We start from the raw sequence: 14,322 nt of genomic DNA, 5'->3' as shown, positions 1-14,322 counted from the left end.
GTTTATAAACACAATGCAGAACTACTGCAATTAATACGGAAAAAGTGTCTATGTGCGTGTGTGAGTACAGAGTGGTTAGGATAGGATAATGAGGAAACTTATTAAAGATCTTCATATTATACAAACTAATATTGATACCTTAGTGCAACACGCTGTCCTTCAAGCACCCTCATCTCGTGGGAGAATCGGGTGATAAGTGGGGGTTCACACAAGAACTCTTCCTCCGGGATGGACCAGAAGTATCGACCAGAGAGGTGCTGGGGCGAGGCGCATGTCTCCAGGTCATCCTCCCTGTTCAACCTTCTCAGCCACAGTAACTCACAGTTGCAGTGGAGAGGGTTCCCGCCAAAAGAGAGGGCGAAGGCGGAGCCGGATAGGATACCTGATGTGGCCAGAACCTGGAAATGTGAAACGGAGACTCAAAGGTCAAGCCAAAGGTCATTTGTTTCTAAAATCTAATTTACACTTGATTCTATATAGATAAAGAACACAATGTGAAAACCCCTGGATTAACCTGAGTGACTGCATAAATCACCAAGGCCAGAAACATTTAATATGTTTCAAAATGTAGATGAATAAGGTCTTTACCTTTAAAGAGGCTATTAAGAAGTTTTATCTATTGCTTAAAGTGATTTCCTGCCAGGAACAGGTGGTACTGCCGTTAATTAAGAAGAAGGCATATTCATGTTTACAACAGGTTTTAGCACAGCAGTTTAGCACTACATCTTCAGGGCAGATTTGAGGCTATAGTGAACTGCTATCAGAAAGCAGCAAGATACCAGTAGCAGGTTGTGCTGGTCGCTTGAGTGGAGCTCTTTAAAAAAAAAACATCCTTTGAGCAGTGGAATGTCTTTAAAGCATATTTGAGGCTACTGTACAATGATTCACTATCGGAAAGTGACCAGACAGGTCGGGGCTAACCGGTTAGCAGAAGAAAAGATTGGCATTGCTTTCCACCACAAGAGACAGCAAGGAATGAAGTTTGATGCTGAACTCACAATGTATCCTCTACAGTGGACTAATAAAACTTACAAATAGCTCACTTAAACAGATTTAGAGTGAGTAGTTTAAAGCTTGGCTGAACTTTTTCCATTGGGTTGCATTTTTATTTGTGTAAAGGATACCTGAGCCCGTTGAAAAAGAGGGTCTGGTGGGAGCTTCTGGAGCTTATTGGAGGTGACGTCCAGCCGGTTCAGTTTCTGGAGCAGTGAGAAGGTTCCCTCTGGAATAAAGTCCAACATGTTGTGGTCCAAACTCAACGTATGCAGGCTGGTCATTTTCTGTTGGAATGGCAGAAAAAACAAGACAAAAAAGGAAAGATTTTTATGTTTAATAAGTGTTACTATAAACAGCATTTTGACTGACAAAAAGCACTAATGTAATTGTAATTGTTAGCAAGGAAAATTCACATAAATACTACTAATAAAAAAACAACTGGAGAGAATCTATAACCAGTGCATATAGGTTTATTGAATTGTATTATAATTGTCTGTCATCTGTCCAAAAAACCCTTAAGATCTCTTTATTTTATATCTAAGAAATGGCCAAAAAGGTTTTATGGCCACTTTATGTTCTTTGGAATGGGCTCTTAAAAAGGCCTCCAGTTAAGAGAGTTTGAGAGTCTGCTGCAGTTTAAGGCGATCCTGACCTGGATGGCCTCCCAAGGAATAGAGTCCAGATTGTTGTAACTGAGGTCCAGCTCTTCCAGCGCCAGCAGGTCGTTGAACGCTCCCTGGTGGATCAGCACCAGCTGGTTGTTGTTCAGAATCAGGTGGTGAAGCTTTGACATGCCACTGAACGTATCGTTGCCTATCCTTGTCAGCCGGTTACTGTGAGAGATACAAGGGATGGAAATATTCTCATAACATCCAGATCTTTGCAGTCTTGGAAAATAAACGACAACACCCATAATTCATCAGCCTGTGGAAGCCTTACCTGTTGAGGTGTAGGGCTCTGAGGTTTTCCAGATCAGCGAAGGCATGAGGTGTGATGTAGGAGATGGTGTTTCTGGATAATGTCAGGTCTACCAGCCGTGTCATGTTTGCAAAATCTTTCCTCTTCACACTGTGGATACAGAGGACAACGGCTAAGAGACAAACATATATCATCACTGATATTTTCTCCGGTGCCGAAGATAAAACTCTCAAAATATTCCTTTGAAAATTGATGTTGCGTGTTTAGTAGTGTTCAGATGTACACTGGAGTTGAAAGGAAACATTTATGGGGAAACCCTTTCGACGTTTGGGAGAAATATTCATCCTGAAACAGAATTCACATGTGGTATTTCTTTCATCCTGTGCAGCTCATTCAATATGAACAACTCTCTCCAACGGCTATGGAGCCAAGAACCGAGGCACAAAACTCCAGTGGCATCAGGAGACAGCCTCGCGCTGCTCCACTGACTGTGAACCGACTCTGACTTACTCTGGGGCCCTCGAAGAATGTGCTTTCTTTAAACACCCAAATGAGTTTTATTTCATTCTGGTTCCAGAGGATAATATGAGCGCATCGCCATAAAAAAGCACCCTGGGTGATGCCGTTCTGTCCAAAACTTCTCACACTTCCTCATCTTTGTTGGAGGAGCTCCAGGGGTTGTTTCATCATGACATAATAGATCAGGCTGCGTTTCCAGTTGAGAGAAAGTTGTTCATTACCCACATCAATATAATTTATGTGTCTGAATATATAATATGTCATAGAATATGCTTATGCTGTTTGGGTGCCCATGAGCATCTTCAAATTTCAATGATCTTTTTTTCATTCTTCACTTTTCATAACACTTATGTGATTCATGGATGAGCTAACTAGTGAGATTTTGGAGAGTATTACAGTATTTTATCCAGGCAGAGTGGTTGTTTTTGTTTTCATTTGCTAAGCAGCTAATTAATGAATTGTTCATATGCTAAAGCGCTGCATAGGGATTACTTCTACGCCTCTGAAGCGCTCTGTGTTAGCAATGCTGCTCTGTCAGACAATCAGACAATGTTAAAGGTGACGTCCAGCCGGTTCAGTATTTAGTGAGATTCCCATGTTTTTTTTTATTTTTTATTTTTTATTTATTATAAAGCAAGTCTAGGTTCTATATCAACACTGTGAAATTATCAAAGCATTCAGTCCATGGAATAATGCTCAAAGCTTTAATTCAGAAACTGAACCTTTAAACCAGCTGTCGGGACTTCTGTAACTTAAAGGGATAGGTCACCCAAAATTGAAATTTCACTCATTATCTCCTCCCCCTCATGTGGACTAAGGGCTGGGAGAAGTTTCAGAGTCCTCCGTGGCTTCTCTGAGTTACAGGGGGTCTCGGCGTAGCAGTGCATGTCCATATAACGGTTGCAAATGGATACCAACTGTCTTCATAACAAAAAGACACATGCTGCTCTTGTATTGAAGCCCCGAAATTGCGAAATTGTCCTGAAAAAAATTAAATAGGTCTATATTTCAGTCTATAGAAGCTTCCGCTTCAAAACAAGCTTGAATATAGACTTATTTAATTTTTTTTCGGGACAATTTCGCATTTCGGGGCTTCAATACAAGACGGACATTACATACGCGCAGCATGGAGGTATTTGGATGTTTTTTGGTGTGTCTTTTTGTTTACGAAGACAGTTGGTATCCATTTGCAACCGTTATATGGACATGCACTGCTACGCCAAGACCCCCTGCAACTCAGAGAAGCCACGGAGGACTCTGAAACTTCTCCCAGCCCTTAGTCCACATTAGGGTGAGTAGATACTGGGAAATTTCAATTTTGGGTGAACTATCCCTTTAACAAAGCAGTTGCTGCTCTCAACTATGCCCCAACTCTGACCCGCTTAGACTTCGGACATTCAGACCTTACACGATTTGATCTTTGTTGGCATGTAATGTTAGCCTGGCTAACAGCACACCTCATCTCAGTGTAGACTGAGATTAGTCTGGGAACCACCTGTTAATTTTTCAAATATGGGGTGTGGTTTACAAAAGCTCAGAGCTGTTTATTGGGCGCTACGGATGTCTATCAAATATGTCTGTACGTAGCTTATAGCCAATTGTATTAATCATACCCGATAACGTATGTAGAGCGATGGAAATCCGATGAGGAAAAAAATGCTAAACGTTGCTCTTTTTTCAAAATAAACTTGTGCTCTAAAAGCGCTTTCACACCGCTAGTTCGATTATTTAGTCCACACCAGACAGTAAAATTGTTACATTGCAGCTACAGACTGCGGAGTGGTCCGCGTTCACACATGCAAACAAACTAAAACTGGTCTGAATGACGTTTCGCCATCTTCCGGTAGAAATAAGCGCCAATTTGGACTTTCACAATGGAGACAACACTTTAGAACACTGTACAATTAGCGCGATACAGCTCATAGATGTTCCGTTTATTAGCGGCCAAGCGCAACCTCTCCATGCGCCCCCCCCCCCCCCCCCCGCCCCCCTCTCTCTCCCTCTCCCTCCCTCTGTGGTTGTGTGTGTGAGTGTGAGTGTCTGCGTGCGCGGTGCGACAGCACGCGAGAGAGACGGCAGGTGGAGGGGCAGACTGGCAGTGGCAGAGATGATAGATGGTGAAACGCAGTTTCTTTTTTTCCATGAGACACTGTGGCGGGCCCAAACACACTCGCTTTTCATTGAAAATACACTGGTAGACCTGGGGACAGCTCTCCATTCCGACAACCCTCCACTTCGACACCCCGCTGTTCCGAAATAGCCCCACTTCGAAACACCGCTACTCCGACACCCCCTCCTCCCCCCCGCAGCTGTCCAAGGTGCTGAACCGCGTGACGTTGTTTACATTCTGCTTTGTGGCTTGTCTGTGAAACATGCGCTGCTCAGGGACTGGGCAGATCTGTCCCACTTGCTTTCTCCCCGACTCCGTTGTTGGAGATCTCCACACAGTAATAGAAATACACTTTTTATCTTTTTCTCCCCCCCTGCTCCGCTCGAGCGCGGCTGAAGCCGGCTTGAGCTCACACGGGCGCGAGGCTGCTGCAGCCGCCGCTCGCACTGACAGCTGACTGAGGGAGATGCTTTGGTTAGGCTTAGGCAATGAAGAAAGGAGTTGGTTAAGTTTAGTAAAAAAGACCAGGTAGAGGCTTGACAGGCTAGAAGCATAATGAACGTTATATGTCATTAATATGAAGTATTTGCTTGTTTTGCAGTTAATTATGCACATGATCCGTTTGACCCCAAAAAGGAAAAAAGGATCAATGCGCACTGCGCACTGGGGGTTTCCCCCAATAGCCTTTTCGGAGTAGCGGGGTCTTTAGAAAAAATAGAAAACCCCGCTATTACGATGAATGGAAGTCTATTGTCGGAAAGGCGGGGCTTCGGAAAGGCGGGGTTGCCGTTCACACCAGAGGGACCGCACCGCACCGCGGAATCAAGCGGACCGAGACCACCCCTTTTCAGAGGTCTCGGTCCACTTGATTTGGTGCGCACCCGAGTGCGATTGATGCTTTCACACCGGCGAAAACGAACCGAACTAAGAGCTTTTGGTTCGAATGGACCATTTAGTGCGCACCAACTGCTGTTGGTGTGAAAGCGCCCTAAAACACTTTCTAACGCTGCATCAAAAGGTAAAGCGTCTGCCGCCATGTTGGATCGACAGGCTATCAACAAAGTCGCTTTGGTGTGTCATCATCGTCGTGCTGCCCCCTCCCATGTTCTGTGATTGGCTCCCTCGTTGAGGGAAAAATTGGGTGCATGGTTTCCTGGATGACTTGCAGAGCGAATAAAACTGTGCGCAAGGCAGCATGGGCACACCCAGTCTAATATAATGTCCCATATGTGGCCTAAATATTTTGTTTTAGTGACCCGTCACATGCCAGCACAGGTGGGAGGCGGAGCTACATTGCACACAGTGCTATTCTCTATTAACTGGTCTTATGAAGTTAATGGTTTTACATGTGAGTAGAAATTATTTCCATCTAACAATCACATGTTTTGAATTAAATTCAGTTAATCATGATCAGTTGCCTCCCTATTACTAAGCCAGAGCTGCAGAGAAAACCTGAGAAGAGTCGTGAAACTACTGAGATGTTTTTTTTTTTTGTCCTTAAAGCCATAAACATATCTTCTAATGGATATCAACACCTCAAATAAAACACCAGCAAGGTAAGAAAGTGATGTAACAGCTGACACAGCACCTGAAGAGTGGTCGTGTTGTTGATAGTTTTATGGATGTGACTGTTACCTTGTGACAAAGTTGTCAGCCAGTCGTAGCTCCACAGTATGCCTGTCGATGTTGGGTGGTACAAACAGCAGACCTTTCTTGGCACAGAGGGTTGCCAGGTTGGGCGACAGGATCTGACATACACAGCGCTTTGGGCAGATTTGTGCCCGCACTGCCATGGCAACTGCCAGCATCACACACAGCAACAGCCTCTCCATGGTAACCACCCCACCTGGACACAACACCTGAAATAGGAGACAAAGGGAGAAATTTAGATGAATCCATACTGGAAATATGATACTTTTAAAAAAGAAAGAACTGAACAGACATCCATTCACCACTGATCATGTATTATCTTCTATTTCTATTTCTTCTTTCTGCAGTCTTCAGATAGCAGTGCCAAAAAAAAAAAAAATCAAAAACAACATCATACATCTGTACAGTATATCGCTATTGTAAATAGGATAAGAATCCTTTTGAATTCTCTGTGTTATCAGTAAAACTCCATACACCATTACACTTTTACAGAATCTGACTCTGATAGAAATACTAATGACCAGACTTCAGTAAATGAACCCAAAGGCCTCACCACCAACTTTTGGGCATAACTAATCAAACCAGAGGAGATGTTTATTGGAGTCATTCATTGCCCAGCAGCATAACTATGCACACATACACACGCGTTTGATCATCATTAGTAAGCAGCAGTGCTTGTTGTTAATTAGGAAAGGTTTAGAGAGAGAGACGGAGCAGGGCAATGCAGGGTGAGAGAAAATGCTCATTAATGACAACCTTGATTGGGGCTTGAAGGGCATGGGAGAATCAGGATTAAAGAGATCACAGTGCAAACACATGCATGCACGGATGCACACACACACACGCACACACATGGTGAAGGTGAAACGTTGTAGGTTTATCCTCAGTGGACCTTTCTCACACTTCATCATATAGGATGTTAGAAATGTGGTGCATTATTATTTTCTTTAAATAGAATAAGAAAGTTGTATATACACCCAGTACCACTCCCTAATGAGTCATCACTTCCAAAGGGTTTAAAAGTTGTAACTGACGGCTTAATTGACAAAAGTCACAGGCCACAAGATCAATGTTTGGCAAGCAATGTCTGTCAACGTCAACTGTCAACAGTACAGGAGTTCAACTGCTTTTTTTTTTCATTCAATTTGGCCTCCATCTTGTGTGAACTCATTACCGCCGTGTTTCTGCACTGCACTTCCCAGTCATTCTGTGTGGCCTGGGTTGGAGGTGCCACTGCTAATGCAAACCCTGAATTTACAGCTTTTCTTGCCTGAAAACATCAATTTGACCATTTTCCTCTCTCCTGGTCAGAGCGGCTTTCTTAAAGAAGAGCTTCCAGGCTGTAAAGCTTTATGGCTATGGGTCACACTGATTTGAAAAAGAGAGTAATGATATAGATATTCTGTCAGATGTAAATTCCATGACAGCAATATAACATGACATGTTATTTGGACTTCCCTGCTGGGACTCGGGCCAGAGCCCATTTGTTCCACCTACAGACATAAAGCTTAAAAAAAAATGGCTCACAAATCTATATTTTCTATTGTATAGTGACAATTTTGACTAAACTGAATAAACCCAACCATTACACTCTTTATTGATATAAATATCTCATGTAACAGAATAATTACGGCAGCATATTTGGGGTAACCTCAAAATAAACCACACAAGTCATGTTAGCTGTATTGAATGAATATGTGATGCACATGGCAGCATGGCTCATTCTATTTTTAATAGAATTGGAATTGGGCCGAGAGAAAGAAGCTATATCAGGCTTTGCATACATAGCCAACACGTTATTAGATTCCATGTATCAGTATGACACAAACTGTGTATGCAAAGACAATATATAGATGATCAAAAATTCCAAAAGGTCGGAAAAACACGTGTATTTTGAGATTTGGTCGGTCATTCATTCATTCATTCATTTCTTTATTTCAGACCCAAGGGGATCCATATCGCCATAAAAGCACAATAAAATAATAAAAGAAAGACAGAATAAGAGTAAAAAAGGAAAAAAAAACAAACACACAAATTCATTCATTTTCTATGGGATTTATTTATATTGAAAATGAAAAATGTTATTTCTCACAAGTCTTATGCTCAAACTGTGAACCTGTAAATCTGATCTAGAGAAACACAGTACTGGCACGGTGTCAGAGGACTGGGCTTTCCGACATGGGACAGTATAATGCCAGAAAGAAGTGTTTGGGAATCAATTTAGTTAACATTTCAGTCATTAACACTTTTAATGCTGCTGTCTTAACTGAGTCAATGTGATAACACTCTGCTGCAGGTTGATATACTAAGTGCTATATTCATAATTTTTCAAATCACTACCCAGGTCTGAGGGAGAAGCCATTCACCTGTCTGTGGTCTGACAGTGCGGCCCCCTCTCTGTATATCTCTTTCATTTCTCTGTGTAATTACTGAGCTGAAAATCTGCTGCAATATCAGAGGTCATACAATCCCTGCTTTACTTCCCCCCTCTGTTTGAGTTCAGAGAAAGAGGGGCAGAAAGACAGTGCAGCAGCTAAATAGAGTGCCGGATGACTCATATGCACTTGCACTACACAGAAAAAAAAGAGTATGAGAGAGAAAGAGAGAGGGGGTGGGGGGGTGGGGGGCGGCTCATGACCCTTATGACACGAAAGCAGATATCAGCTCATTAATTAGACTGAGAAATGACTGTAATGAGAGTGAATGAGTGAGAGAGACAGAGGAATGGAAAGGAAACGAGGGAGAATTATCAGAGAGGGAGAGGGAAAAGAGAAAGATCAGAGAAGGAGCTAATTAAAATGAGTGCTGAGGTGTGACAGGAAGCAGAGTGGGGTGAGGTGGTGGTTGGGGGGGGTTCAGTTTGTGGGAGGATACGAGGTAGCGCAGACGATGCTGGTGTCACTCTGTCACACATACATGACAGAAAAAAAACATATGTATTTTCAATTTTCACCATAAAGGGATGGATGTTTGGAACGGGATGTCACACACATGCGGAAACGATCGTTTTCGCACAAACTCCTCCACACAAGTTAGTGACTTGTTGTGCAAGGTGAGACACGGGACCAGCGGAATCAAATGGAATGGTGAATTAACCAAAGGGATTATGGGTAAGGAAGACAAATTAAGCTCTGTTTGTAGTGGTGTGTAAAATACGATTCTGTTTCACACATGTGCAGCCTGCTTTATCCACCTCTTTGAAAGCCTTCCACACTGATACCCCATTTCCCCGAAGGTCTCGCATAAAGCCAGTTCCACCCCCCACCCCCCCGGCTCGCCTCCTGATGAACAACTGGCTTCTTGGCCGGCTCAAATGGATTCTCCACACCAGCCATATACTGAAACCCAGCTTAGGCTGCATTCAAATCTCAGGGGGGGATAACCAGTGGAACGGCTTGGCAGTTAAAAGCGACGGCTTGGAAGTATTCGCACATTGAAACTCTTTTGAAGCTGCCAAGAAGCCACGATTGAAGATTTCACTGAACTTGTTGCTCCTGATCAGATTTTTCACACTTAATGCGCATCCAGCTAGCCAGTGATATATTTGAGGTCGTGTTATCAAGCCATAGAGTTTCATAAAAATAAAAATAAAAATAATTAAAATAAATTAACACATAAAAATACACCAATTTCATTTTATGTTCATTAGAAGCTTATTTTCCATGTGTAAAGCTGGAGTAAACAGTTATCTAAATCTTCCATCATTAGCTTACTTGTGTTTTTAGGTTTCAGGCAGGTTTAAGCCAATGTTGTCTAGAACAAAAAAAAAATTACTTCATGTGTTAAAACCCCTCTCCTTTGCATAAAACGGCATCGTTGTGTAATTACACTTAAAAGGTGCTTAATTCATTTTGACTTCAGACGGGGTTAGTGAATTACTCAGTAACCTGAGGCAATAACACAGAAAAGATGTATTTTAAGACTAATTACCGGTGTAATTTGAATTCAACCTAATATGTCTGACATTTTACAGATACTACAGATAACAGTTATCTCAATTAGATTTTAGAAATTAAATTTTACCTAAAATGAACACAAGTGATTTTTCATAGAATAAAACAAGCCCTGAAAATTGATCCAGTAGTATTTTGCAAAGTCTGTCCTCAGCAGTTTGTGTTGTGGTTAGCTGAACTGGAAAATCAGAATGCTGAAACCATAATGCCTTATTTTCATTTAGGAAGTGCATGAAAAGCATTATTACATGGAGTTCCTGTGAATGTGTTGCATAAAGTAACTTTTCCTGCTTAGTTGGATTCCAGCTGAAAACCCATGCTAAATGGTTGCTTAGACAGTCAGACATTAAGGGATACAGCAACTTCACTTTGAAAGAATTTGTTTAAAGTTTGTGGATTAATTCTGTAGAAATGTGTATAGAATAAATATTTCAATATTTCCATTAGATGTTAAAGTGAAGCCGTACCGCAGAGCGTGGGCTTCTTGAGTTGCAGTGTAAAGATGATACTGCCACAATGAGGAGTTGGAACAAGCTGAATATAAAATATGGTGTCAAAAAGAATGCAATATTTTTGCAAGAGAAAAGTCAATTGACAAGGTCTCATATTTTACACTCCGCATTAACCCTCTCTCTGAAGCTCTAGTGACAATATTGGCTGACTGTTTCCTGAGTGATCACATAAAAACACAGCAGATTTCAAGGGAACAAGGCTGGATGGGGCGTTTAGGAGGGCTGGGCTTGGAGTAGAGAGCAGCAACAGCTTTGTTGTGACATCAGAACGTTACTGAAGTCCTGACAGCTTGTTTTAAGACACAGTTTGTTTGTAGCGCTCTGTGGACTTTGTTCAAAGCATTCTGCTTTGTAACCACAAAGACAGGGAGATCAACCTTTATACCATGTGGGACCTTTAAATGAAAAATAAGCATTTTGCAGTGAAAGCTAAGAAGTGTTGTTTTTTTATGAGGGGATTTATCTCTGACAGACTGATTTGAACTGGAAAAGTTGAAACTGTGTATAGCAACTATATTTACCACACGGTGTAGACGTGGTGGCAGATGTTGGAAACTACTCTGTTTTCCTAAAGTGTCATCAGGCAGTTGGTAGGGCTCTTTGTTGAGGAGTGTCAGGTAGTTTCCTATGGTACTTGTGCTGTTAAAATAGATTAGTCATGTCAGAGTTAGGAAAACACTTCACGAGTTAAAGTGTTCTCCAACAGTCTCAGAGGGCCTGGCTCTTGTTGAGAAGAGAGGCGTTGTTTACTGAACATGCTACTGTTCAAACAGCTACAAAACCCACAGCGAAGCTCAGCCTCAACAGATTTAAGTGACATAGTATCAGATCACTGCAGACTGGATTTCATAACAGCTTCTGTTTCACAGTGTTTTTGTCGAGATGACTTCACAGATGTTTGAAATACAAAAAAGGAAAGGAGAAAAAAAGCTACAAAAAGACAGATCTCTCCCTCATTTGTTGGATTCACGCTGTTTGCAGCTGAATATAATGACATAAGATTATTCCACCACCGGCTGTCATTTCATTTGACATGTGAACATTTGTTCTCTCATATTTGACTCAGCTCCTCTGGGATTACCATACAAAGATTAAACTGACATTTGAACTTGTGTAATAGGACATATATATATATATGTGTATTATATTATGGGTTTATTATTATGGGATTGCTGATTGAATGTGGATTGTCAGAGATACATGTACAGATAGCATGTCTCATTGTTTTATTCTCCTAAACGTCCACAGACTGCTGATCAGTGCAGTATTCACCTAATCCAATGGTAAAGAAACAGAGTCATTCAACCACTACAGTGTAAAGGTTCAAACAAAAATAAAATACACGTCCACATTTATGTACAGTGTATACATCTATGTGATTTGATTGAGCTCTATCATACAAATACTACATTAATATTGTGGTAAGGTTGTTATCTCAACTACCATTTCAATGAACTAAAGACAATAACCTGTTTATTATTTACTGTATTAATGAGGCCCAATCATTTCTGTGGGACCTTTAAATAGTTTATCAGGGAGGGCCTGTGTGTGTTTATTTCTAATATTATAAAATACAAAGCTTCTGGGATATTATTAAAGAAGAAATGTTGGGATCCCTTGTTGATTTCACTCATTAAAACACCTTAGTATTGACAGGAGATGTGCTTGAAGTACTGCACACATTAAGGGAGGATTTGAGACAGTCAAGACAAAGTGCTTTGTTCACTCATTGCACAAATTCTAACGTAAAGCAGGAAGATTAAAGGATATTGTTGTTGTTGCTGCTGCCGGAAGAAACCTTTTAGCTCCATTTTTTCCCTTTTTTTCCAAAGCAAATTAATAGTTTACATGGTCTTCTGTGCCTTCAAGCATGTACCTTAGTTGTTTGTACCAGCATCTAATGCATAACAAAAAAGCACCAATGCCCAAGCCACTTAGCGAACCCGCTGCCTTCCTGTAGCCTCCACTCTGCAGGCTCTGTTTGTCTGTGTGTCCACCCAAGTGAACCTTATGCTTAAGCTAATGGCTTTACCCACTTGAACAACAGGGGTCAGCAGCTGCCTAAATACATCGCAATTACTCTTTATTCAATTAGTTCATGTTGGGACTGCTGCACCGAACACACGTGCACACATCACACACACACACACACATACACACACACACACACACACACACAGTTAAGGACAGCCATGGAGATCCACAGTACTATGTGCACATGAGGAACCAACCTGGAGCGTAGACACACAAGCAGACAAGAAAAATCAATGGCAGCGACACAGACACTGGACTCTCATCTGCATGGGTGCTTTTCATTCATATCAGGAGCCAAATACTGTGGTGAGCATTTGGAATGGTTTAAAAAAATAAAAAGCCTAGATAGACTTCTTGCCTAAACTGGAAAATCACATCACAGATTGAAGTTTAGGGGTGCAGATCCGATGTCAGGATTGGGGGGGGACACAAAAGTGATGTGATTTTTTTTATGCAGCTCATACCATGCCACCATAAATCACAACTTGGTGGTTCACAATATAATTCAAAGTACTGCACAGGGAATCATTTATTGTGCTTACCTTTCTTGTTTATCTGTCCTAAACAGCCAATAGCGCATATCACTGCTCTTAACTGTTATATTAGTAAATCATAATCTTAAGGGTCTCAGGTAGGCTATGTACAGTAATGTCTATTCATGTTCTTATCCTTCACCTCCGACCCTCCCAGATCCCCAATTCTTCTCACCATCTTCCTTTTCTCCCGGTGTATGGGATTACTTTATACATGATCAATTGATATGGATGAATATCAAAATATGAAGCCCTAAGATTGAGGGGGTTATTTTTTTTTTAACGCCTGCTGATTTCATCAGCGTCTGTGTAAGAAACTACCCATTCATTTGCATCATAGAGGAGGAGACCAGAGATGGGATGTGGAGTCAGAAATATATTTGTCAAACATTATTTGTTCCACCATTTCAATCAATTAAGCGTAGCGTTAGTTCTGGCAGGCCATGACGTCAAGCTCTTAATCAGCACAGCGTAACTGTCTTCACCTGTGCAGATCAGCTGATGGCTCAGCTGACTCCCCTATTGGGGAACTGCATTCAGGGCGCGCTATTTAAACTGCTCTAGCCCGACGTCACCTCCCTTGCTGCTGCTGCTTCCTCTGCCGGCTTTTTTGCAAGACGGGCTCCCGCATGAGGGAAGGATCGCTGGTTGTGTTCGTGCTCGCCCTGCTGCTCCCGATGTCGTCGCCCCGTCCACGATGCGGACCCGCGGCGGCTGGCGCGGTGTCGTGTCATGGGGCTTCAGCGAAGCTCTGGAACGGAGGACGCCATCTGTGACGACGGGGGAGGGGGGCTCCTTCTCTCCGTCGGGGCTCTCACCTGGCAGGCGGGGGCGGCGTCACACACAGCTGTTCCATTGACCGACGACGGCTGATTCCGGGACTGTGGAGTTTCTGTTTGCCAGCGATGCTGCCAAGCGGTCGGAGCGTCACACAAGGAACGGTTTGCTTTATTCTTAATTTGCGCTGGGTTTCAACCTCCATAGCGATAATACAGAATCATATTTGGCATTGAATTATTCACTGAGGCAGCTCCTTTTGCGGGTTTTGGGGGGTTCGTCTATTTCCTTTTAAATGGGCTACATTCCAACTTAAATAG

General features: G+C 42.2%; 1 protein-coding gene across 2 annotated transcripts in view; it reads right to left on the bottom strand.

The window, feature by feature from the left end:
* lrfn5a (leucine rich repeat and fibronectin type III domain containing 5a) overlaps positions 1–14,322 on the bottom strand; it is a 141,191-nt gene that overhangs the window by 21,389 nt on the left and 105,480 nt on the right. For both annotated transcript variants that reach the window (XM_085767237.1, XM_085767239.1), the window contains exons 3-7: positions 6,179–6,402; positions 1,936–2,064; positions 1,649–1,829; positions 1,125–1,280; positions 139–398 (exon numbers count right to left, since the gene is read on the bottom strand). In XM_085767237.1, coding sequence (XP_085623363.1) covers positions 139–398; positions 1,125–1,280; positions 1,649–1,829; positions 1,936–2,064; positions 6,179–6,375 — 923 coding nt within the window. In that variant the 5' untranslated portion in view covers positions 6,376–6,402. The remainder of the gene's footprint in view (positions 1–138; positions 399–1,124; positions 1,281–1,648; positions 1,830–1,935; positions 2,065–6,178; positions 6,403–14,322) is intronic.

This window comes from Trachurus japonicus, chromosome 22 (assembly GCF_045865225.1).
Source record: "Trachurus japonicus isolate A0001 chromosome 22, Traja_1.0".
In the NCBI taxonomy this organism is placed as follows: domain Eukaryota; kingdom Metazoa; phylum Chordata; class Actinopteri; order Carangiformes; family Carangidae; genus Trachurus; species Trachurus japonicus.
This window is presented reverse-complemented; position numbering and strand designations above follow the sequence as displayed.